The 26,242-nt window shown below is 49.3% G+C and overlaps 1 protein-coding gene and 1 long non-coding RNA gene across 3 annotated transcripts in view; one reads left to right on the top strand and one right to left on the bottom strand.

The window, feature by feature from the left end:
* The window catches only part of LOC146395873 (uncharacterized), a 979,457-nt gene that overhangs the window by 81,807 nt on the left and 871,408 nt on the right, over positions 1 to 26,242 (top strand). The gene's annotated exons all lie outside the window — the stretch shown is intronic.
* EIF4EBP1 (eukaryotic translation initiation factor 4E binding protein 1) lies at positions 1,081 to 21,483 on the bottom strand. 2 transcript variants are annotated; one of them, NM_001244225.1, is given in 3 exon segments: positions 1,081 to 1,354; positions 3,748 to 3,933; positions 21,277 to 21,457. In NM_001244225.1, coding segments are annotated over 3 exon segments (363 nt in total). In that variant the 5' UTR covers positions 21,422 to 21,457; the 3' UTR covers positions 1,081 to 1,322.

Genomic DNA, 26,242 nt, shown 5'->3' on the forward strand with positions numbered 1-26,242 from the left:
GGGCCACAAGCCTACACCACAGCCACAGCCATGCTCCATCCAAGCCACGTCTGCCACCTACACCATAGCTTATGGCAATGCCCAATCCTTAACCCACTGAGTAAGGCCAGGGATCAAACCCACGTCTTCGTGGATACTAGACCAGATTCGTTTCTGCTGAGCAATGAAGGAAACTCCAAACTTTTTTTTTTTTTTCTGCCTTTTACGCCTCCACTGGAGGCATATGGAGGTTCCCAGGCTAGGGGCTGAATCAGAGCTATAGCCACTGGCCTAAGCCACAGCAATGTCAGATCCAAGCTGAGTCTGTGACCTATACCACAGCTCACAACAACGCTGGATCCTTAACCCACTGAGCAAGGCCAGGGATCGAACCTATGTCTTCGTGGATGCTAGTCAGATTTGTTTCTGCTGAGCCACAACAGGAACTCCCCTCCCATCTTTCTTATGGGCAAATCTTACATTGCAGTGAAATCCTCAAGGCAGAGAGCTTCACATGTCCGTGACCCCTCAGCAGCTTACACAAAGGGATCAGTTTGGGCTCCTCCCTTGGATACTTGCAGGAAAGGGGTGCAGAGTGAAGGTGACTCAGTCACTGGGCACACCTGGGGGTGGGGGGGAGACACAGCCCAGAATAGAGGTATCACCCATCACTGAAAAACAGGAGATGGAGAGTAGCACAGCTCCAGGCCAGCCCCACCTGTCATCAACCCGTGTGTGACGCCAACTTCTCTGAGCCGTACAGTGACGATAACACTTGCTCTACTTACCCCCATGGGATCCGTGCCACTGTCAAATGAGATAAGGCATAGAAAGTGCATGATGGGCACTATGCATGTGACATTGGCGTTAGCCATCCATATGGAATGGAAAAGAGCTCAGACAGGGGCCAATTCTTGGCCCTAGGGCAAAGGTGGCTTTTATTTCCTTTCTTGGGAAGAGAGAGGGATGGGAGCATTTCCATACACCAACCTAAGGAAGGGGTGGGCACACCCCCCCCCAGGAGGATGCTGGAAGAGCTAGAGGACCATTCAGAAGGGCTCCTCCGAGTCCACGAGCTGGCCCTGGGCTGCAGGGTGTGCCTGAGGTCACTCCTCTTGGGGTGACAGCACCTGCAGGAGTGGAGGCACATGGAGGTATCTGCTGGTGTTCATGAAGAAGGGGGAGCAGGTGCCCTGAGTGAGGAAGCAGGGGGCTGGGGCAGCCGACCCCACGCCCAACGCCTGCCCAGGATGGCAACTTTCATAAGGCCTGGCTGGTGGGATCCTTCTCCCAAAAGGGGCCACTGGGGCCCAGAGGCATTGCTCGATCCCATGGCTGGTCCTTTAAATGTCCATCTCAAACTGTGACTCTTCACCTGGGGAGAGAAGGAACAGAGGGTCAGGTGAGCAAAAGGAATTGGGCAGGGCTGACATTCTAGAGGCCAGGAAAAGGCACTACTTCCCATTCTTCTGTCCCTACCAGCAGAGCAGGGGCCAGGTTTGGGCTGCCAAGAACAGAGGAAGGGTGGGACCAGGAATTCCTGGAAATACATGTCCAGCTGTGCTCCCTTCCTCAAGTCTTAAAGGCAGAGCAAAGACCACATCTCCCAGCAGGAGAGGTGACAGCCCTGAATTCCATATAGGCATTATTATTATTACTACTACTATTATTATCATTGGCTGTGTCCATGGCATGCGGAAGTTCCTGGGCCAGGGATCAAACCTGTGCCACAGTAGTAACCCAAGCCACAGCAGTGACAATGCCAGATCCTTAACCCACTGAGCCACCAGGGAACTCTAAATGTATCATTTTTAATAAGTGTGAATGGTTCCTTGTGATTTGAAATATATACAACTTCACAGACAAATATTCCTTAAACATAAAACCCTTTTGAGCACATGTCCCAACTTCTTGTTTAGAAAACAGTACCCTAACCTACCAGGCATATATCCCACTGTGTGTGGAACAGCCTGACCCAGCCTGACCCTGTGGTATGGCAGTTATTTGGGTAATTTAGCCACTCACTGCCCTCACCCAACTCTCACCATTACCATTTCCAAGTAATTCATGCTGCAGGGGGTTGCTTTTCTTTTCTTTTTTTTTAGGGCTGCACCTGCGGCATAGGGAAGTTCCTAGGCAAGGGGTCCAATCTGAGCTGCAACTGCCAGCCAATATCACAGTCATGGCAATGATGTATCCACATCACATTTTAGGGCAGTTCACGGACACTATGCTGGGTTCTTAACCTGAGCCACAACAGGAATTCTTGGTCCCTTGGCTTCTTATATCCAGTTAAGCAAAAGAGAAAATCATGCTGGCACCCCCCTCCACTAAACCCCAACCCAGCAACTGTGGGGAACACTAGGCCATGATTGTGGGGTCAGAGTGGTCCACCTGGGGGCACTGCTGGGCCACCCTCCATTTGTTGTGGGACAGAACAGCTCTAGAAACTGGGAGGGAAGAGGGAGTACAAGTGGGGGCAACGGACCAGGTGAGAGTGATGCAGCAATGTCAGGTGTTGACAACCTCCATCCTCAACTTCCAGTCTTCAGTTGCCCTCCTCATGCTCCCTGTGTGTCTGAGTCCACGCCCTTCCACCCCCTGCTCTCCTTGTCTGAGGGTGAGGCAACCAGCCTGTCTTGGGTGGTAGGGTTCCCAAGGTAAATATGAATCATGTCCTGCAGGCCCTGGGGAGATGGCTTCTGCTGCTCTCAGCAGGGCCAGCCCAGCCTGAGGTCCCAGCTGCTTCCTGTCTGGGCTTGGTGCACTGCCTTCCAGATAAAGGGTCAGCAGGCTGCCCGCTGACTCAGGTTGTCTGCAAGTGCTTATGCTGCATCCTCCTGCAGCAGGAGCACTTAGATGCCCGGGGCCAGCCAGTCCCAATGCCACAGACTGCGTTCACCTCTGCCAGGGTGGCTGCTCTGATGACTTGGGAGGATGGAGGTGGGGGATGGAGAGAACAAACACCAGGAAGGACCCAGCTACTGTGTCAAACCTGCAGAAACAACTGGTTGCGGAATTCCCCTTGTGGCTGCTCAGGTTAAGAATTGACTAGTATCCAGGAGGATTCGGGTTTGAGCTCTGGCCTCGCTCAGTGGGTTAAGGATCCAGCGTTGCTGTGAGCTGTGGTATAGGTCGCAGATGCGGCTCAGATCCCATGTTGCTGTGGCTGTGGCGCAGGCCAGTGGCCACAGCTCCGATTCAACCCCTAGCCTGGGAACTTCCATATGCTGTGGGTGTGGCCCTAAAAAGGAAAGGAAAAACAAAAAAACAAAAGAAACCGGTTGCACTGTTTCTCCTCTGTTCATCAAGAATCTACTACAGACAACACCCTAGCAGAAGGCATCCTAGAAGCCTTTCTGATACAGACATGTAATTTCCTAGAGGGCGAGGACACTGGGCCTTTGATAGGTCACCTCCAGCACAGGAACATCGTGGGTATGTTCCAAGTGTTGCAGTCGCCTGGAAATGCTTCAGGGACAACTATATAAAGGTTAGCAAAGTGGCTGTGTGGTCCCCTCTTGTTTCAAACAAGCTCCCCACTAGTGAGTTGCCAGATGATGGCCTTTCCTGGGTTCCTGGGCCATTTTCATGGGGAAAGCTGGTTGGGATGAAAACTCTATGCTCCATCCCTACCTCCATCCTCTGGGCTCTGGGCTGCTCCATGGAGGGTGGGGTGATCGCCAGTGTTTTCCCTGAACTCCCCCCAGCGGATGGGACCACACATGTTCCTTCCCAAGGGAGAGCCTGGCCAAGTCCTGCACTCACCGCCCGCCCCCGCCGGCTTGTCGTCTGGGCTACTGCGCAGGTGGTTCTGGCTGGCATCTGTGGGGGGCTCATCACCCACAGGGCTGGTGACCCCGGGAATGGTGGGCAGGTCCCTCGGGGGCGTTTTGGTCACAGGTGAGTTCCGACACTCCATTAGGAACTTCCGGTCATAGATGATCCTGGTACCTGGAAGGGGGTGGGAATACTGTTAAGCATCTCGAAGTCCCCACCTGCTCTTTTTCCTACTTCTTTGAGGTATGGCTGCAGCACAGGTGGCAGGTTTTCCTACAAAAGCCAAGGGTTAAGGAACATCAAGGATTGCAAGCAAACCATCAGAAGCTCAGGGGGTTGGGAGAGGAGTAGGCTGGATCAAATTCTTCCTCACAGCCTCAGAAGGAACCACCCTGCCAACCCCTTGATCTCGGACTTCCAGCCTCCAGAACTGAGACCACACATTTCTGTTGTTGTTTTGTTTTGTTTTTTGTCTTTTTGCCATTTTATTGGGCCACTCCCACAGCATACGGAGGTTCCCAGGCTAGGGGTCTAATCGGAGCTGTAGCCACCGGCCTACGCCAGAGTCACAGCAACATGGGATCCGAGCTGCGTATTCGACCCACACAATAGCTCATGGCAACGCCAGATCCTTAACCCACTGAGCAAGGCCAGGGATCGAATCTACAACCTCATGGTTCCTAGTTGGATTTGTTAACCACTGCGCCACAGCCCACAGTGCTGGAAAAACCGAATCCACATTCACTAAGGGACACCCATGGGGATACAGGGGGGCATGTTAGGCGGGATTCAGGTCCCTGGTCATAATATCAACCTGGCGCCAAGCCCAACAGAGTTCCTGGAGCTCGTTGGCATCAAGCATCGATCCTGGAGTCTGCAGAGGTCAGCAGCCCTGGAGCAAGGCACCTCCCCCCAGAAGCAGAGTGTTTCCCACAACCAGGGCTTCCTGCCCCCTGCCCCACCCCCCAAAAAGCCCAGGGACAGAGAAGTAAGGCTTTTACTCCATGCTTGGCTGCAGCCCAGGACTCTGCTGCCACCAAACTGCCCTGAGGTCCCATCCCAAGGGCATTCTGATTGCATCCTTCATCCGCTGTGTTCTCTCCTCAAAGCCCACTGACTCCTGAACTCTGCACTCAGGGTTATCATAACTCCATCACATCCAACAGTGGAGACCATGTGTTTTTTTTTTTTCTTTTTAGGGCCACATATGGGGCATATGGAAGGTCCCAGGCTAGGGGTTGAATCACAGCTGCAGCTGCTGGCCTACACCACAGCCACGGCAATGCCGGATCGAGGGCAGGGATTAAACCCACATCCTCGCAGACACTGTGTCGGGTTTTTAACCTGCTGAGCCACAATAGGAACTTCTAAGAACGTGCATTTTTTTATGCACTTTTCAATTTCCTCCTTACAGACCCCTGCGGGATATCTAGAATCTTTAACTCCATTTTACAAAGGAGCAAACAGAAAATTGATTCCGCCAACTGGTAGAAATGAGAATTTTCCTGCCCAGACTTTGTGGAGAAGACTGTCACTCAGGCTTTCCTGTCCTACAAAGGCTTTCTTTACTAAGCCCACTTCCCCTCGATGCCCCTGCTCAGCCCAGCACCCATTTACCCATCCGCTCCGATGGGTCACCACACTTCAGGCTTTGTACTTGGTACACACTGCATTCCTTTAACGTTCACTGTCCCTTAAGTGTCACCCTAGGGTGAGAACCATGTCTTACAGAATTATTCACTAACCTTAAATTAACCCAAGACAACTCTGGTGAGGGCAGCTGCCTGAGAGACACCTTAAAAAGGAGTGTTTTCTTGGAGTTCCTATTGTGGCTCAGCAAGTTAAGAACCTGACATAGTGTCTATGAGGATGTGGGTTCAATCCCTGGCCTTGCTCAGTGGGTTATGGATCTGGCATGGCCTTGAGCTACAGCGTAGGTTGCAGATGCAGCTCGGATTCAACCCCTAGCCTGGGAACTTCCATATGCTACAGGGGTGGCCCTAAAAAGAAAAAAAAAAAAAAAAAGTGTTTTCTCAAGCAGAGGACCCAGGAGCCTAGCAGATGGGCACTTGGTAAAAGGGAAGAGGGAGAGTACTGCAGTTTAGCCCTTGTTTAATCCGTATGATCTCTAAAGAACCACCATGTTCCTAGTAACTTAACACCTCCTGAACATTTGTTGATGGCTCCCTCCTCAACAAAGAGCAGGCCTCGGCTCACAGCCTTCAGCAGGCAGAGGAATCAAGCTAGAATTTACAACTGTCTTGTTGTTGTCATTATATTTCTTTTTATAGCTACGTTCTATTTATGGCCAGTGAGTCTAGTTTTCCATATATAGTTGTGATCTCAGGCTTTCTTTTAATATATACATATAGGATATAACTGAAAACGATAATACTTTATTTGGAATAAAATATAATTAAAAACTAAACTCAGAGGAGAGGGATAAATCAGGAATTTGGGATTAACAGACACATACTACTATAGATAAAAAAATAACAAGGACCTACTATATAGCACAGGGAACTGTAGTCAATATCTTGTAAGAAACTATAATGGGCAAGAATCTGAAAAAAAAAATCTATATAGATATGTGTAACTGAATCACTTTGCTGTACACCTGAAACATTGAAATTCAATTGTACTTCAATTGCTAAAAAAAAAAAAAAAAAATAACAACTAGGAGTTCCTGTCGTGGCGCAGCAGAAACAAATCTGACTAGGAACCATGAGGTTGCAGGTTCGATCCCTGGCCTTGCTCAGTGGGTTAAGGATCTGGCATTGCCATGAGCTATGGTATAGATCGCAGATGCGGCTCGGATCTGGTGTTGCTGTGGCTGTGGCCAGCAGTTGTAGTTCTGATTAGGCCCCTAGCCTGGGAACCTCCATATGCTGCAGGTGCGGCTCTAAAAAGCAAAACAAAAACAAACAAAAAATATTAATTAAAAAGGGAAGGTGATAAAATTCATTGAGTAATTAAAAAAAAAAGGGAAGGTCATAGCCTACACCACAGCCATAGCAACACCAGATCCGAGTTTGTGGCAATCAATGCCAGCTCCTTAACACACTGAGCGAGGCTGGGGATCGAACCTGCATCTTCACAGTTACTTGTTGGATTCTTAACCTGCTGAGCCACAAAGGGAACTCCATTTTTTAAATTTATTTTTATTGTTATGGCCGCATCTATGGCACATGGAAGTTCTCAGGTCAGTGACTGAATCTCAGCCGCAACTGTGGCAACGCTGGATCCTTGAACCCACTGAGCCTGGCCAGGATCCAACCCAGGCCTCCTCAGCAACCCAAGCCTCTGCAGTGGGTTTCTTTTTTTTCTTCTTTTTTCATCTGAAATCAATCGTTTTTAATTAGTGTTCACTCTTGGTTGCAGTGGGATTCTTAGTCCACTGTGCCACAGCGGGAACTCCCTGGCCCCAATTTGGAACCCAGGACTTCAAGATGCCCTTCCCGGCCAATAGGCTGGGAACATCTCCCTCTCTCAGGGATATGATGAGTGACATTCCAACAGCTGAGATGCATTTCCCCATCTTAACCCCAGAGAGAAGAGGGACCAGTCTGCATCTCTGAGCTCCAGTGTGAGTTAATAAGACTGGGCTCCCAGTGCAGAGGGCTTGAGATGGACAGTGACAGATGCCCAAGGACGAACTTTGCCTACTGGTTCGTATTGGCCCAGTCAGACTCCAGCCTCTCTGGGCAGCCACTCAGTCTTGCTCTCCTTGTCTGAGAGGCTATAATGCTGAGGATGACAGCCCCGCTCTTCATCACCAGGAGGGTTAAAGTTCAGAGCTCACATTCCTTAGCGAGAGGAGTGGACAGCAAAGGACACCGAACTGGAGCTGTACTTTAGGCTCTGCTACCATCCAGCCAGGTGACCCTGTTCACCTCGCCTTGTGTCTGCCTCTCCCCTGTCCTGGCCTCACCTGTAACACATAATTTCCTTACCTGTAACATGAAAGGCTATGCACCCGTGAGCCCCTGTGGCCTACAAATGGAGAACAACAGTGCCCTCTCCGTGAGGGAGGATGTCCTGGCTTCAGAGATGGAACTATATTTCTGTTTCTTAGTCCTGAAGACCTGGCACCTTACCTCCTTATCTCCTTGCCTTCCTCCACCTTGGCTTTTTAAAAAAAATAGTTGATTTTTTTGTCTGTTTTCTTTTTAGGGCCACATCCGTGGCATATGGAAGTCCCCAGGCTAGGGGCTGAGTTGGAGTTGCAGCTGCCGGGCCTATGCCACAGCCACAGCAACAGCAATAGAGCATCCAAGCCGCGTCTGCAACCTACACCACAGCTTACGGCAACGCTGGATCCTTAACCTACTGAGCGAGGCTAGGGATTGAACCCAAAACTTTATGGTCCCTAGTTGGATTCGTTTCTGCTGTGCCATGATGGGAACTCCTCTAATTTTTTTTTTTTAATTGAAGTATAGTTGACTTACAATATTGTGTTAGTTTCTGGTGTAGAGCATAGTGATTCAGTTATATAGGTATGTATGTGTATGTGTGTGTGTGTATATATATATATATATATATTCTTTTTCATATTCTTTTCCATAATCTTTTCCATTACGGTTTATTACAGGATATTGAATATAGTTCCTTGTACTCTACAGTGGGACCTTGTTTATCTATTTTACATACAATAGTTTATATCTGCCAATCCCAAGCTCCTAATACCATCTCAGCTTTTTGGTTGGTTTGTTCACTCCACAGTAGGGAACCAATCCCATCAAAGTTGAACCTAAGAGCTGGAGATTCAGTCATCTCAAAAAAGAACTTGGGGAGTTCCCATAATGGCTCAGCAGAAAGGAATCTGACTAGCATCCATGAGGATGCAGGTTGGATCCCTGGCCTCACTCAGTGGGCTGAGGATCCTGTGTTGCCGTGAGCTGTGGTGTAGGTCGCAGACACAGCTCAGATCTAGCATTGCTATGGCTGTGGCGTAGACCGGTAGCTACAGATCCAATTGGACCCCTAGCCTGGGAACTTCGATATGCTGCAGGTGTAGCCCTAAAATAAAAATAAAAATAAAATAAAGAACTTGGAGGTCAGTAGCTTCTGGCTCTGAGGTTCTTTTAAAGGTCACTGATCTCTAGGGAATTTTTTTTTTTAAATGGCCACACAGCAGCATATGGAAGTTCCCAAGCTGGGAAACAAACCTGCACCTCTACGGTGACCAGATATGCTGCATTTGGATTCTTAACCCACTGTGCCACAGCAAGAACTCCCCCAGTGACCTTTTTTCCTTTCCCTTTTTTTTTTTTTTTTTTTTGTCTTTTTGCCATTTCTTGGGCCACTCCTAAGGCATATGGAGGTTCCCAGGCTAGGGGTCTAATCAGAGCTGTAGCTGCCAGCCTACGCCAGAGCCACAGCAACGTGGGATCCGAGCCACACCTATGACCTACACCACAGCTCACGGCAACACCAGATCCTTAACCCACTGAGCAAGGCCAGGGATCGAACCCACAACCTCATGGTTCCTAGTCGGATTCATTAACCACTGCGCCACGACGGGAACTCCTTCCTTTTCTTTTTACAGCTGCACCTGCAGCATATGAAAGTTCCCTGGTTAGGGGTCAAATTGGAGCTGCAGCTGCCAGCCTCCGCCACAGCCACAGCAACTCGGGATCTGAGCCGCATCTGTCACCTACACCACGGCTCACGGCATTGCTGGATCCTTGACCCACTGAATGAGGCCAGGGATCGAACCCACATCCTCATAGATACTATTTGGGTTCATTACCGCTAAGCCACAATGGGAACTCCTGAACTATTTTTAAAAGGACAGTTGAGTAGTATTAAGTATATCCACATTGTTGTACAACCCTTCTCCAAGACTGTTTTCATCTTGCAAAACTGAAACTATTCATGAAACAACTCCAACCGCCATCACCCCCGCAAACACACACACTGCCAGACCCTGGCAACCACCTTTTTCTACTTCCTGCTGGACTGTGCTAGGTCTCTCACATAAGTGGAAACATATAGTATTTGTCTTTTTGTAAACTGGCTTGCATAATTTAGCATAATGTCCTCAAGGTTCATCTACGTGGTTGGACCATGTGTGGGAACTTCCTTCCTATTTAAGGCTGAAAAATATTCCACTGTATGGATAGATCACATTTTATGTATCCATGGACATGTGGGTCTCTTTCACCTTTTGGCTCTTGTGAATAATACTGCGGTGAACATGGGTGTGCAAATATTTTGAGACTCTCCTTTCAATTCTTTGGGGTACATACACAGAAGTGGTCCCCAACATTTCTTTAAAAAAAAAAAATCCCTAATTACACTTAAAAGAGAAAAAGAGGAGTTCCCATTGTGGCTCACTAGAAAGGAACCCAACTAGTATCCATGAGGACTCAGGTTCCATCCCTGGCCCCGCTCAGTGGGTCAAGGATCTGGTGTTGCCATGAGCTGTGGTGTAGGTCACAGAGGTGGCTCAGATCTTGTGTTGCTGCGGCTGTGGCGTAGGCCGGCAGCTGCCCCTCCGACTGGACCTCTAACCTGGGAACCTCCATAGGATGCAGCCCTAAAAAGAAAAAAAAAAAAAGAAAAGAAACATATACATTGCCCACAATATATTGTTTGAGATATAGTCATAGAACTGTATCTACTTTGTGTTTGGTTACCTGGGGGCGAGGAATGAGGTAAAAATTCAAACAAAAACCTGTCTTTTATTCTAAAAAGCTTTAAAACAATTACACAGCTCTAATAAGGATATAGGGGTATTAAACAAACAAATAAGGATATAGGGTTAGAATCTCCTTCCTAGTAAGTCAAAATTGCTTTGGCTCCCCTTTTGGGCATATATTCAGAAAAGATGAAAACTGTAATTCAAAAAGATACTTTGGGGAGCTCCTGTCATGGCTCAGTGGTTAACGAATCCGACTAGGTTAACAATGTGGCATTGCCGTGAGCTGTGGTGTAGGTCACAGACGTGGCTTGGATCCAGCATTGTGGCTGTGGCGTAGGCCGGTGGCTACAGCTCTGATTAGACCCCTAGCCTGGGAACCTCCATATGCCGTGGGAGCGGCCCTAGAAAAGGCAGAAAGACAAAAACAACAACAACAACAAAAAGATACTTTTGGAGTTCCTGCTGTGGTACAGACAGTTAAGGATCCCTCTGAGGGGCACAGGTTCAGTCCCTGGCCTGGGAAAGTCCCATATGACCCAGGTAAGGCCAAAAAAGAAAAAGAAAAAAAAAAGGATACATTTACAGTAGCTAAGACATGCACCAGAAAATTGGTTTAAGGAGATGTGATACACACAGACACACACACACACACAGGAATATAACTCAGCCATAAGAAAGAATGAAACGCCATTTGCAGCAACATGGATGGACCTAGAGATTATCATACTAAGTGAAGTAAGTCAGGCAGTGAAAGACAAATATTATATGATATCGCTTATACATGGAATCTAAAAAACAACACAAATGAATCTATATACAAAACAGAAATACAAAACAAACTTATGAAAAAAAGACGAAAACAAACTTATGGATGCCAAAGGCGAAAAGGGGAGGGATAAATTAGGAGTATGGGATTAACAGATACAAACTACTTTACATAAAGGAGTTAAGCAACAGGGATTTACTATAAAGTCCAGGGAACTATATTCAATATCTTACAATAACCCGTAGTGGAAATTAATCTGAAAAATATATATAACTGAATCACATTGTTGTACACCTGAAACTAACACAATATTATAAATCAACTATACTTCAATAGACAATTTAAAAAAAATGGTGTGGCTGGAACAAGGGAGACTTCCCACCCCTACCCCTGAAAGCCCAGGGGCTCTTTGCTGGGCTGGGGAGTGGAATGGTAAGGTCACCCCGTCAGCACATCTCTGGGCTGTGTGCATCAGTTCTGTCCACGCTAGACTTTAACACCTGAACTATATTCGAGGATGGGGTCCACCACAGCCCAGGGACAGGTGTTAACCTTTGCACCCACAATTGCTCAATCCCATGCCCTGGAGTAGGTGTGCGGTGCTGTGTAGTCACTCCCTGAACCCCTCTAAATCACACCATGCTAATTATAAAAAAAAAGTTTATAACAAAAATGGACTGATTTTCAGATTTTCAAATCAGAGTCAACTGCACATTTACACAGCATTGTCTCAACATGAAGCCCAAAAGGGAACAGGAAAAAAATGAGTGTTTCTGTAGCTCCTTTATGTTTGCTTTATGTTTGTTAGAAAAGCAGCTTCAGGAATGTAACGGACACAATATCAGCTCCCTGATCTGAGACACGCACTTAGAGGAGAAAGACCTAGAAATGAACAATTACAGTCCAGTGTGTGGAGTCTAAAAACAGAGGCATAGGTGAGGACTACGGAGGGATAAGGAGAGAGGAGAGCTATCCTGTGTGAACTGCTGGTGACAGAGAATCCAAGCCCCCTGCCCCTGAACCCCTGAGCCAGAAAAGGAGCCTTGTCACCCCAGTTCTGCACTGCCCCCAAGTTGGGGATGGCCCATGGATGACACAGACAGGAGATTCTGCAGGTGCAGAACAGGGCAATCCAGAACCTGCCACCTTGCAGGGTGGAGGGAGAAGAGAAGGACAGACAGGTGCTAGGGAAGAATTCAAGATTGAGTATAACCAAGGCTGTCTTCTAACAGAAAGCCCATTTAAATGTATCACCATATTGACGCCAGGACAATATAAATCCAGCTGGCTGCCAGTTTCCAGCTATGCAGAGAGAAGGTGGGGACCACATGAGCAGGGAGATAAATATGTGCTGCTCTTCCTACACCTGGACATTAGAGACCCAGTTCTCCCACTTGCTGGCTCTAACCACCCTGGGTGTTGTTACTCCCTGTCTCTGTGCCTCAATTTCTTCTTCTGTAGAATGGGGTCCATGGTGATGATGACAGTTTACGTCACAGGGTCACTGTGTGGGCTAGCACAGTGGCTGACAAGGAAAGCCCTAAACAAATCCAAGCTATTACCACAACCACTGTGGCTTCAGTTATGGAAGGCAAACAAACGAACAAACAAAAATGCTGCCTGAATGTATGAAGCAAGGCAGACATTCCCCCAGGGTCTGGTTTCCTTACCTGTAAACAACGGTTTATTCTGGGCTCATTCAAACTATTTTTAAAGCACCAACCCCGCACCAGGCTTTAGAGGTGATCTCCAGGGTCTGGTCCAGCTCGGATTCAGAATCTTTTATTTTTAGGACCTCCCTGTGGGCAGGTGCTGAGTGGTGTAACTGGCCTGGGGCTGGGAGGCGGGAAGTTCTAGGCACCAACCTGGGTGCACCCTGTGCCAGTTCTCAAACAGGAGCTGCGGCTTCATCCCTCAGCTCTGAGAGGAGGGTCCCGGTAAGATCGACACCTCACAGGAGCGTGGTGACCATCACATCACCACATCAGTCCTGCTACCTGGGGGCCAGGCACTGCACCCATGGCCTGACCTGCCAGGTCTGTGTGCCCCTCTCAGCCCCCACAATAGAGACACATGATCCTCAACTAACAGACAGGAGACTGAGGCTCTGAAAGGCTATAGAGTTCCCTGGTGACCTAGTGGTTAAGGATCTGGCATTGTCACTGCTTGTTCAATCCCTGGCACAGGAACTTCTGCATGCAATGGGCATGGGCAAAAAAAATAAATAAATAAATAAAATAAAATAAAATAAAATAGAATAAAATAAAAGACTGGCCCCTCACAGACACCCAGAGGCAGAGCTAACCCACCTTGCCTCCAGCCCTAATCACTAACCCGGGGCCACTGCAGAAACCCCAGGGGTCTTCAGACTCCTGCCCATTCCTGGCAGGAACAGGATGTTCCCTGAGAGGGAGGCCCTCTAGATTCCTCCTCCATCTCTCTGCAGGCCCCACCCTCGAGTCCCACAGGCTGCTGGATGTGGCTCCTGTAAACTGAGCTGGTCCCTAGCTTTCCCCTGGGCCTCCCCTGGCAGGAGCCCTCCTGCCCAGAGCCGGGGACATGAGGCTGATGAGAGGACAAGGCCAGAATTCCTAGAACTGCTGTTCCCCTTCCAGGGAGTGTTTCCCAACAGGGGCAGGCTCCCGCATGCCTGTGCTCGAACGCAAGCCTGCAGCCTGTGAGCACACGCTGGACCCAGCTCTCATCACCTCTCATCCTCCAGAGGCAGAGACACAGCCTCCTCACCCCCAACCCCAGGCCCCAGGCAGGGACCACAGGTGCCTGAGCGGCTTCTCCTCGCTGGGCAATCTGTTTAGCAAGCAGGGCTGACTTGCCAGGGAGAGGAACTGGTGAGAAAAGCAGAGCTCGCTTGCTCTGAGACTTTCCTTCATCCCTGGACCCACCAGCTCTTCCAAGAGAGCCAAGATCTGAACTGTTGCTCAGGGGCCAGGAGTCTTAGCAACGACCTAGAGTAACAATGGGAACATCAGCAAGTGGCAAGGGGCCTTCTAGCTGGTCCCTCCCTTCAGGCCCCATGGGGGAAGAGGCCGGTTTATTTGAAAATTAAGAAAGGGATCGGCAGTGTCTTGGGAGCGCTGGGATGCAGGTTCGATCCCCGGCCAGGCACAGTCAGTTAAGAATCTGGTGTTGCAGCAGCCATGGCTTAGGTAGTGACTACGGCTGGGATCTAATCCCTGGCCTGGGAGTTCCATGTGCTGCGAATTGGCCCCTTAAAAATGAAAAAAAGGGAGTTCCCGTCGTGGTGCAGTGGTTAACGAATTCGACTAGGAACCATGAGGTTGCGGGCTCGGTCCCTGCCCTTGCTCAGTGGGTTAACGATCCGGCGTTGCCGTGAGCTGTGGTGTAGGTTGCAGATGAGGCTCGGATCCTGCGTTGCTGTGGCCCTGGCGTAGGCCAGTGGCTACAGCTCCAATTAGACTCCTAGCCTGGGAACCTCCATATGCCGCTGGAGCGGCCCAAGAAATAGCAAAAAAAAAAAGAAAAAGAAAAAGAAAATTAAGTAGGAGGACAATTAGGCTTTTAGAGAGATGGTCAGAACAAAATAGCTGAATGAATTATTCCAGGGCTGGCCAGGCTCCTCCCATTCCCTGTGCACCTGTACAGAGCAAGGTGTGGGTGCCCCCGAAATTCATTACCACGAGGGAGTGCCCTTCTGAATGTCCCCAGTTACAGCACCAAGCTCTGTGGCTGGAAAGGGGAGGGGCCCTGTTTTTCCAAGTGAAGTGCAGGCCCCGCCAATACACATGCTGAAGTCCCATCCCCCAGTACCTCAGGGTGACTATATTTGGAGATAAAGTCTTTTAAAGAGACCATTATGTTAAAAGGGGCTGTATGTGAACTATTGCATTTGGAGTGGATAAGCAATGAGATCCTGCACCTCCGTGGCCATGCCCTAGTGTGAGCCCACCCACTTGCAGCTACTGGTATTCTCCCCACTACCCACTGCTGGACCCCCGTGCTCAGAAACTTGACCTCATCCTATGGCCAGTACTCCAGAAAATCAAAGATGTTCAAAGAGGAGTGCTGGGCAGGGTGGGGCAAGCACAGGCTCCTCTGAAGGGTGTACCCAAAGCCTGACCACTTGAAGGGGAAAGTGGAGGTAGGCTGGGCAGAGGAGGCATGACATAAAGCAAATGTATGGCCCAGTGGCCCGGGGCCACAGCCACTTGTATGGTTTGCTTTGTGGAGCTGGACATAAGGCCTTGAAAACAGGGCATGGAATCTATGATGCAATGTTTTCCAGAAGGTGTCTTCTGTTCATAAACCAGCAGCCCATTCACAGGCTTGATTCCTGTCGGCTTCTACACCTGGCCCTGGCTTTGCTGGCCACATAGCTGGGCAGACCGGAAATTCCCCTCAAAGAACTGTTTTTTTTCTTTTTCTTTTTTTGGCCACTTTGTGGCATATGGAGTTCCCAGGCCATGGATCAGATCCAAGCCGCAGTTGTGACCTATGCTGCAGCTGCGCATCGCCAGGTCCTTAACCCACTGTGCTGGGCGGGGAATGGAACCCACATCCTGGTGCTCCAGAGACAACACTGATCCCAATGCACCACAGCGGGAACTCCTCAAAGGGCTATTGTTTGAGGCTTGGCCCTTGTGGAACCTGGTCTGGAAATGTGGCCCCCATAAATCCTCCCACCCCTGTTTGCATGTGTGGCTTCTCTCATTCAAATGAGTTATTTCCCCTTTTCCTTGAAGCTGAGCAAGGCTTACACCTTACTTTGACCAATAGAATACTGTTAAATGACATTATATGACTTCCAAGCTGAGGCCTTGAAAACCGCCATGTAAATAAGCTCATTCTCTATGATTTGAGACCATAAGGACAGATTGAGAGCCCAACCTTTTGGCTGTCCCCAGCAATGCCCAGACAGGTAGATAAGGTCATCTTGGACCTTCTAGCCCAGGACAACCCAGCTGCCAACTATGTGCAGCCAGATGAGTGGACTCAGGTAAGAAGTTCAAGGAATGCCCAACCGGCCCAAAGAATGAAGAGAAATAACAGATTGCTGTTGTTGAAGTTCCTAAGTCTGGGAATGCCTTGTTACACAGCAATAGCTAATAGATACAGCATTCTCACAGCCATTCGCATCAAGTCAAGTATCTCTAGGCCTGGTATCTGAGCTCTCCCTGTGAACCTTTATGAGCATAGGTAGTGGATTACAAGGCCCATGTCCTGGGCATCCAAATGCCAGGGGCAGATGTCACCTATTCCTACCTGGTCAGTGACACTGGCTGCAAACCAGTAAATAAAGAGCATCAATCCCAGTATCGGAGATCCTGGCCCCAATATTTACCTGTTCAGTGTAAAATATCACTTCCAATTTCTGCCCCATAAAAATTGGGAAAAGTAATATCAGGATACTGTTATTGGTAATACTGGGATAAGCGGAAAAGTTGTTTCTGCCCCTGGGACATTCTAAGATAAATAATTACACCCTGTAACTGAAAAGACAGAAGAGAAAATTTAAACATTATACTAAGCTAGCTCAGACCTGATGGTAGAGAAGCTAGGTTACTCAGAGAATGCCTTCATTCCAGCAATCTTTTCAACCCTCACCTTCTCAACACCAGACGTGGCACTGCAAAGATGAGTAAGACAGCTCTGCAAGAACTTCCTGTCTAACCCAGGGAACAAACAACAAACAAATACACGTGATTCACTGTTATGAATCATGAGGAGGAAGAACACTGGCATGGATCTCAGTAGGACTAAAAAGTAACAAGTTTTTCCTTTGTTTGAACTGGCAAGAATCTGTGCTTACAAAGGAACATTCTTCTTTCACTTCACCTTGGGAAGCAATCCTTTTTTCAATAATGCTGCCCTTTCCTAACAGGAGTTTTCCTAACTTCTGGAACGAGATCAAATAAAGATTCACACAAGAAAACGCCTCAGTATTTTAAACCAACAGACCAATATGGTACCATCCTGCAGGCCCTTTCATTGAATTTGGTAATGAAGGACATTTTGGCTCTTTCAGGAAAAAAAAAAGGGGTCAACATCCTTCTTCAACTAATGAGACCCTGAAGTTCCCTTGTGGTGTAGTGGGTTAAGGATCCAGCATTGTCACTGCAGTGGCTCTGGTTGCTGCTGTGGCGTGGGTTGGATCCCTCGCCACAGGCACAGCTAAAAATAATTTAAAAATAAAAAATGAGGCCATGCCACCTTTAAGGATATTGAAAAAAATATGTAAGGCTCTGAAGGCAGTTCAACAGCTGTGTGTGCACTGTTAGAATGTTAAGGCCTACCAGGCTGACTACGTGGAGTGTACTGTTCCCACTTGAGTGTCGTACAAGTTCTACAGGGAGGGGGTGGGGGGCAGGGGTCTGCCTAATTGCTTTGGTCTACAGATACAACTCTGAGGTTTATCGTTCTATTTCAGGTGTCTTCATCTTTCTCACTTGCAACCCAAGCCCTCGAGGACAGACTGCCAAAAAAGCCTTTAAAAACAGGGAGGCTTGGGAGTTCTCTGGTGGCCTAGTTGCTAAGGATCCGGTGTTGTCACTGCTGTGGCTTGGGTTCAGTCCCCAGCCCGGGAACTTTTTTTTTTTCTTAAATACATACTGTTGTGGGATTCTCCCCCACTTTTTAATTCTTAAAACATGTTTAAATTTTTTACTTATTTTTCTTTTTACAGCTGCACATATGGCATGTGGAGGTTCCCAGGCTAGAAGCTGAATCGGACCCAGCCTACACCACAGCCGCAGCAACACTGGATCCTTGACCCATTGAGCAAGGCCAGGGATTGAACCCACATCCTCACAGACACTATATTGGGTTTTTAACCTACTGAGTCACAACAGGAACTCCAAGGCCCATGAAATTTTACCTGCCAAGTTTTGCAGCCAAAACAACAGCAACCGCCAAAAGCAAAAACAAAAAAACCCCCCAAAAACCCGAGGGAGGCTCATGGGCATCAGCGGGGTTTGGGATGCTCTACATCAGAGTCCGGCCAAAGCCCTTAAGGCACACAGTGTGGAATGTTCTAAACACTTTAAAAGGAAGCTCAGGTCAATATAGAAAAAGGCCCATTATACTTCCCTCACTGCCTTCATGTCAAGTTATGTTAACCTATAACATAGAGACAATGTGACTAAGGCACAGGGATGCTGGCTTCAGTGCCCAGTCCACCTCCCCCTCTTCCCGGCACTGTCTGTACAGCAGCCAGACCTGGGAGCTGCCTCAGGTAAGCTTCCTGGGCACAGGCTCTATTTGTCTAACTGAACAGGGTGCTAGGGACACCTGTAATCCTACCTGCTTACCTCTGATTAACCTTAGCCAGGTACGGGGCTTAGGTATGACCCAAACAACAACCCCGGTAGCCTTGGGGTCGAATGCCCAGTAAGAGACTGGGAACATGGTAGTTGGTGGGGGAAGGGTGGAGGAAAATTTCTGACCCACTCAAAGGTTCTGCTGGTTTATGGTGTTACTGGAGATTTTTAAGACCCCACAGACTCAAATATTCACCTGTGACACTCCCTTAGGTCACTTTCTCTCAAGTTCTCCAGACCACCTAACTTCAGATCAGGGGCTCAGCCTAGGGAGGGTAAATGACCATGAAAAGCAAACTGAACTCAGAGGAATGGAGATGGTTCAAATAATTTGCTCTCCTTTTCCTCTAGGGACAAACACTGCAGTGCCCTTTCTAGTAAGAGTGACCAGTGGACACTCACTCCAAAAGCTTTTTTTTTGGCCTTTTCTTTGCAGAAGTTTCCGGGCTAGGGATTGAAGCCAAGCCACAGCAGTGACCTGAGCCACAGCAGTGACAATGCTGGATCCTTAACATGCTGAGCCACCAAGGAACTCCTCCAAAAAGCTCTTGACACACCCCCACCCTCTGTCAAAAACCTGGATCTGCAGACCCTTCTGTAAAGAAGAATGCTAAGTCCAACCTCAAGAATTTACCTGAATAGAAGCATCACTTTGTGTCAAACCCCAGAGGTCTGAAAGGGTGAGGGTTGTCATATTCGTCACTCACTCCTGAGTACTCAGAGCTTGGTACTTACACCAATGGCTGGGAGCTAGTTAGAAATGCTGGATCTCAGGCCTTACCCCCTCAACTGAAGAATCAGAATCTGCTATGAAATGAGGCCCCAGGTCATTCACATGCACATTGAAGACTGAGAAACAGCACCCCAGATGGAAGCAGAAGCGGGGTAGGAATGACCTTTTTTCATGAGGTCAAGTTCCTCTATGGGCAGGGCAAAGGGGTGGGCTGAAGTGGGCTTTGGAGTTAGACCCCACACTTTGGCTGAGGCAGAGGCAAGCCTGGGTTCTCCGGATTATGGACTATGGGCTGTGCCTCCCCAGCTGGACATCTCAGACAAGAAAAAAGCTGGCTTCAGGCTCCGGGCACTGCTGGCTTCCTTCCAGTTGGCTGCCAAAATGAAGCTACCGATGCAGAAGCGCCTTTCCCTCTTTCTCAACCAGAGATCTTCAAAAGGAGGGAGGGTGGCTGAGGTCTGCCCCCAACTCCCATTCCCCAGTCCAAAGTGAGAAGTGGGTGGGAGTTCCCTGTAAACAGCACCCCTGGCTATTGGTCCCAATTTGATCCACCCCCACCTAGCAACAAAGGTACAAAACAGGGCTACCTGAGCCATCAGGCCTGCCTGAGTGCCCACCCTGAACAGATCAAGCAGGGGTTCACACTCTCACTTGAAGGAGCCCCCAAATTGTCCAAATAGGTCCCAAGAGACACAGAAAAAGCAGAACAGCACAGACTACATAAGGTCTAGCTTGGACAGACAATTTGAGTCAAGAGTGGCAAATAGGATCGCTGGGCATTTGTCCTTGAATCATTTTTAATAGACGAGACAGAATTTCTCCCCTCTATGCTTGGCTGCTATTTCTTGTTCAATGTGGGAAAATGGTATGACATGGGACAGTGGACACGTTTTTCCAAATTGGGGCCTGGGTGCCAGTTCTGGCCTATAAGGCAGCTCGGTTGCACAAGAACATCTAAGATCCTTAAAAGTTCTAACGTTGTGTGTTTTGGATCAAACAGCCCAGGGCTCGGATCTGGCTGCGCTCGCTGGTGGTGGGACAGCTGCTTGAGAAAATAAGCATGTGGCCCCGACGCTGGCAGGCGGCTAGGCTGCAGCTCCGCCCGCGGCCGCCCGCACCCGTGTTTCTCAGCGAAGCGCCAGGATCGGTGGAGTTTTTCGAGTAGTTTGGGAAGCAGCGGTGGAAGCGGGTGTAGGGGAGGGAAGAAGGGCAGAAACGGGTGAGCGCAGTGCGAGAACGAAAGAGAAGTGGTGAGCCACGAGGATTTCATCATGCAAACGCGCCGGCAGGTTTCATCAGCGCCCATACGCCAGGGCTCCGGAGCTGGCAGGGAATGCCAGGCTCCCGAGCGCAGCCCAAGGCTGCCCCCGCCCCGCGCCAGCTCAGCTTCCTCTTCCTCATCAACTCTCTGGGAGGTCACACGGCCCCCCTCCCCCCCGGAGAGAAGAACGTGTTTTTCTGCACAGCGTTGCCCGCGGCCCCGGGTTCCTTCGCGGAGATCCTCAAGCCTAAAAGGGCAATTTGTTCCAGAAGCCGCCGAGGCTCCAAAGCTGGGGGTGCCCCGGGAAGGAAAACGGTCTCTGCCAAGAGCCATTCACCCCAACAGAGAGCGCCCATCCCGACCCCTAAAAACCTCAGGCCAGCCCTCTCCGTGGTTGGGAGGCCAACCTGACCCCACCCTATTCAGCCTCAGAACAGCCCCCAACACCCACAAGGGGCAGCACACCTCGGCCTATGGCAGTCCTGGAAGCGAGCGCTTGTTTTTGGCGGGGGGAATCAGCTGTCTCTCCCAGAAAGAAGGAGCTATAAGGTGGCATTTGCAGCCGCGGCTCTGGAGCACGCACCCCTAGGGCAGGCAATGGGAGGCGCCCCCCGCGCCCCCCTGTCGTTCCAGGTGGCCACCTCCGTGCCCCTCACAGCCACCCTCGTGCCCCTTATCCGTTCTTTCCAGTCACCACGCCCCGAAGCCCTGTCGCCCCGTCCAACTGGAGGTTCCCTATCCCTCCCCCTGGCCAGTCAGTCCTTCCCAGCGTCCGCACCCAGAGACCCCGAGCGGCGCCCCCGGGCCCGCGCCTACCTCCTGGGGTGGTGCTGAAGAGCGTGCCGCCGGGAGTGGTGCTGTAGTCCCCGGGCGGCAGCTGCACGCCATCGCCGAGGACCACCCGGCGAGTGGTGGGGATTGCCCGGCTTGGGGTCTGGCTGCAGCTGCTGCCGCTGGACATGGTCTCCCGCGCGAGGAGCCCGGACCCAGAGCGTGGCCCTGGCGCCCCTCTGGCCTCGCTCTGCCTCGCTCGGGCCCGCCCCGCCCGAGACCGCCCCTTCCGCCGCCTGGGCTGCCACCCCCTGGGATTTGTAGTTCCCGCTGCGCTGCCGCCCCGCCCACCGCCCGGGGGCTGCGGGCACAGGGAGTCCTCTTCCGCGCTGGGTCCCGGGCACCCCACAGACGGGCTCCTGAGCGTAGTTGCTAGCGCCGCTCCCCTATTCCTTTCCGCCTCCTAGCTGCCCCGCCGCTAATCCCTTCGGGTCCCCGCGAGCCACGCGGGCAGGAACCGGTGGATGGGAAGGAAGATTCCGAGGCTTGCCTGTGTTAATGCCTTTCTAGCTCGGACTGCGCTGGGGTCCCAGCGGACCCAGCCCACTCTGGAAAGGCTAGCTGCAACACTGGGACATCAGGCGAGAAGGTCCCCTGCCTCCGAAAGCCTTCCGTGTTCCGTGCTCTATTTCCTCAGATGAGAAAGCGAGGATTGGTTGGTCATTCATCAATTTATTGAACATTCACGATGTGGCAGTCGTGGAAGAAATGTAGAATTAGGATCTGGGGACAAAACATCAAGCTGGGTGATGAGGGCTAAACCCGGAGCGAGGAGGCTGGGAGGGAGTGGACGTCGGTGGTGGTGGGGAAATATTGGTCAAAGAAGGTTATTTGCAGCCCTTTGAGTTGGGTCAGTGGATCCTGACCCCCACGCTGCCCGAAGTTTGGCAGGAGCTCTTTATTATTATTTATTATTTATTTTTTTAATCTTTTTGCCATTTTCTTGGGCCGCTCCCGCGGCACATGGAGGTTCCCAGGCTAGGGGTCTAATCGGAGCTGTAGCCACCGGCCTACACCACAGCCATAGCAACGCGAGATCCGAGCTGCGTCTACAACCTACACCACAGCTCACGGCAGCGCCGGATCCTTAACCCACTGAGCAAGGCCAGGGATCGAACCCTCAACCTCATGGTTCCTAGTCAGATTCGTTAACCACTGTGCCACGACGGGAACTCGCCTGAACTCACTTGAACTCCCCTGGCAGGAGCTCTTTAAATGAACGCAGGAACAAACGAAGGAATATTCAAGTGGAGGACAAAAAAACCTGTGGTGGCCACATCCGGGAAGAGTAGAGAGAGAAAAGTTTAAAAGAGAAATCCAGGGAATTCCCTTTTGGCAGAAGTGGTTAAGGGTCAGGCATTGTCACCGTAGCAGTGACTCAGGTCACTGTTGTGGTACCGGTTCCATCCCTTGCCTGGGAACTTCCACATGCTGGGTGGCAGGAAAGAAAGAAAGGATGGAGGAAGGAAGGAAGAAAGGAAGGAGGGAGGGAAGGAGGAAGGAAGGAGAGAGAGAGAAGAAAGAAAGAAAGAGGAGTGTCCGGAGTTCCCTCGAGCTCCCCTTGTGGCACAGGGGAAATGAATCCGAAGAGGAACCATGAGGTTGTGAATTCTATCCCTGGGCTCGCTCAGTGGGTTAAGGATGTGACATTGCCATGAGTTGTGGTGTAGGTCGCAGACTCGACTGGGATCTGGCATTACAGTGGCTGTAGCTCCCATTCAACCCCTAACCTGGGAACCTCTATATGCCAGGAAGTGCAGCCGTAAAAATAAAAAAAAAAGAAAAAGAAAAAAGAAAGAGGAGTTCCTGTTGTGGCTCATCGGTAAGGAACCCGACTAATATCCATGAGGATGCAGGTTCAATCCCTGGCCACCAGATTGCTGTGGCTATGGCGTAGGCTAGCAGCTGCAGCTCCAATTCCACCCCTAGCCTGGGAACTTGTGGCCCTTAAAACAAAGAAAGAAAAGGGAAATAGAGCTGACTTGTGAAAAAGCTTTTAAATCAGGCCAGGGTGTTTAGACTTGGTCATCCAAGGCGGTAGCTATCAGAGAGAGATCTTTTAAGCAGGGGGGTGATTATCTTTAAGAGAGGTAACTCTTAGCCATAGATTTTGAGAATGGACTACTGGAGGGTGAGGCTGGAGATAGAGAGACCGGTTAGATTTGGTCATTCCTGAGCTAAATTGTAGGCCTATGCTGTCCGGCATGGTAGCCACTGGCCACTGAGCGCTTGGAGTGTAGTTAGTCCACAATCACAAGTGTAAAGTACATACCAGATTTCAAAGACTTAGTGTGGGAAAAAAATGCAAAATATTTCAATAACTTGTTTTGTACCAATTATACGATGAAGTAATATTTTGTGTATATTGGGTTAAGTAAAATCTATCATTAAAATTTGATTTCATCTGCTTCTCTTTACCTTTTCGGCAGTACTGTAAGAAATTTATAGACTGTAGAATCATCCAATTTTAGCTCTGGCCACGTACATTACTGGTCATCCAGGACAATACTTACCTCCATCTTACTGAAAAACAAAACAAAACAAAAAAAACCCCAGAAGCCCAGGGAGGAACAGCGGTTTGCCCAAGATCACACAGCTGGAAAATGCCTGAGATAGGACTAGGACCCAGTCTTGCCTCCTTCCCTATCCAGCCCTTTTTTCACCACACAAGGAAACAAAGTGGCCCATCCACCACACCTCCTTGGGTAGGACTGTTTTGAAAAGATTTATTCTGTTGTCAGACCTGATTGTTTGGTTAGAGCTGAAATTCTAGGGAAAGGGCCAGTTTAGAACACTTCACATTCACCATGACCTCTGAACGGAGGGCTGCACAGAGGCAAAGCAAGTCTGAAGGCTGCAGGGGAGCCAAAGGTGGGGGCTGGCTAGACCTGGGGCCCCTCATGGGTACAGGAGGATCACTAGCCTGGGCCAAGGGGTATGTATGGTCTTTGACAGACTCCCTCCTGAATTCTGTTTCCTGGCCAGACATTTCACCTATGGCAATTTCCGCCTCGTTATGGAGCAGGGACAGAGCAGGAGGCATTCGCATCAAGTCTTGTAATTAAATATCAGCTCTTATAGGGCAGGGACTGTGGGTTTACTCACACGCTCACCTTTTCACAAAATTAAAAAAAAAATTTTTAAATTGAAGTATAGTTGATTTACAATGTTGTGTTAATTTCTGCTGTACAAAAAGGTGATTCAGTTATACGTTATATATACATTATTTTTAAAAATATATTCTTGGAGTTCCCATCATGGCTCAGTGGTAACGAACCTAACTAGTATCCATGAGAATGGGGGTTTGATCCCTGGCCTTGCTCAGTGGGTTAAGGATCCAGTGTTGCCGTGAGCTGTGGTGTAGGCCAGCAGCTGCAGCTCCAATTTGACCCCTAGCCTAGGAACTAACATATGCCTCCAGTGCAGCCCTAAAATGACAAAAAAAAAAAAATATATATATATATTTTTTTTTCCACTACGGTTTATCATAGGACATTCAATATAGTTCTCTGCAATACACAGCAGGATTTTATTGTTTATCCCCTCCATGTACTATAACTTATATCTGCTAACCCCAACCTTCTACTCCCCGCTCCCCCTTGGCAACTATAAGTCTGTGTCTGTGAGTATGTTTCTGTTCTGCAGATAGGTTCATTTGTGCCATATTTTAGATTCCACATCTAAGTGATAATCATATGGTATTTGTCTTTGTCTGACTTACTTCACTTAGTATAAGACTCTCTAGTTGCATCATTCTCATTCTTGACAGAAGCCACTAGAATACTTTTGGATGTTGCTGCTACCAAAAGCCAAAATTATTTATTTCTGTCTTCCCTTCTAGCAAGGGAAGATCAAAAGAAAGAAAGAAAGCAGAGTGAGCCAAGGATTGTTTTCTAGAAGAAAGATAAGGAAGGGATGGGGGGTGGAAGTTTCCATCCCACCCTGCTCCACTTGACCTGTAGACAGGGTGGGGAAAGGCTCTCATTTTACCATTTTAAGTTAGTGGAATCTCTCTGAGTAGCAACCAGGAACACGGCTCAGTTCCTCTGGTATGAAATGCTTTGAGAAGTTAACAAATAATATCACTGGAAATTAAAAGCAACCCTAAGTTGGAGTTCCCGCTGTGGCGTAGTAGGTGAGGAATCCGACTGCTGAGGCTGGGGTCACTTCAGAGGTTCAGGTTTGATCCCCGGCTCTGATCAGTGGGTTAAAGAATCCAACATTGCCACACTGGTGGCTCGGATTCAGTCCCTGGCCTAGGAACTTCTATGTGCCCTGGGTGCAGCCATTAAGAAAAAAATTTAGGAGTCCCTGTTGTGGCTCAGTGGTAACGAACCTGACTAGTATCCATGAGGATGCAGGTTTGATCCCTGGCCTCACTCAGTGGGTTAAGGATCCGAAATTGCTGTGAGGTGTTCCCTAGCCTGGTAACTTCCCCATGCTGCAGATGTGGCCCTAAAAAGACCAAAACAATAAAAAAGGGAGTTCCCCTTGTGGCTCCATGGTAATGAATCTGACCAGTATTCATGAGGACGTGACTTCAATCCCTGGCCTTGCTCAGTGGGTTAATGATCTGGTGTTGCTGTAAGCTGTGGTGTAGCTCACAGATGTGGCTCAGATCCAGTGTTAGTGTTGCTGTGGCTGTGGTATAGGCTGGCAGCTGCAGGTGCAGCTCCTATTTGCCCCCTAGCCTGGGAACATACATATGCTGTAGGCGCAGCCCTGAAAAAGCAAAATAATAATAATGATGATAATAATAATAATCATCTTTTTTTTTTTTTTTTGTCTTTTCTAGGGCTGCTCCCGAGGCATATGGAGGTTCCCAGGTTAGGGGTCTAATCAGAGCTGTAGCCACCAGCCTACACCAGAGCCACAGCAATGGAGACCTACACCACAGCTCACGGCAACGCTGGATCCTTAACCCACTGAGCAAGGCCAGGGATCGAACCTC

Source organism: Sus scrofa, chromosome 15 (assembly GCF_054392235.1).
Source record: "Sus scrofa isolate SSC_HxYL_T2T_F1_AM1 chromosome 15, Sscrofa_HxYL_maternal_Yorkshire_Landrace_v2.0, whole genome shotgun sequence".
NCBI classification, from domain to species: Eukaryota; Metazoa; Chordata; class Mammalia; order Artiodactyla; family Suidae; genus Sus; species Sus scrofa.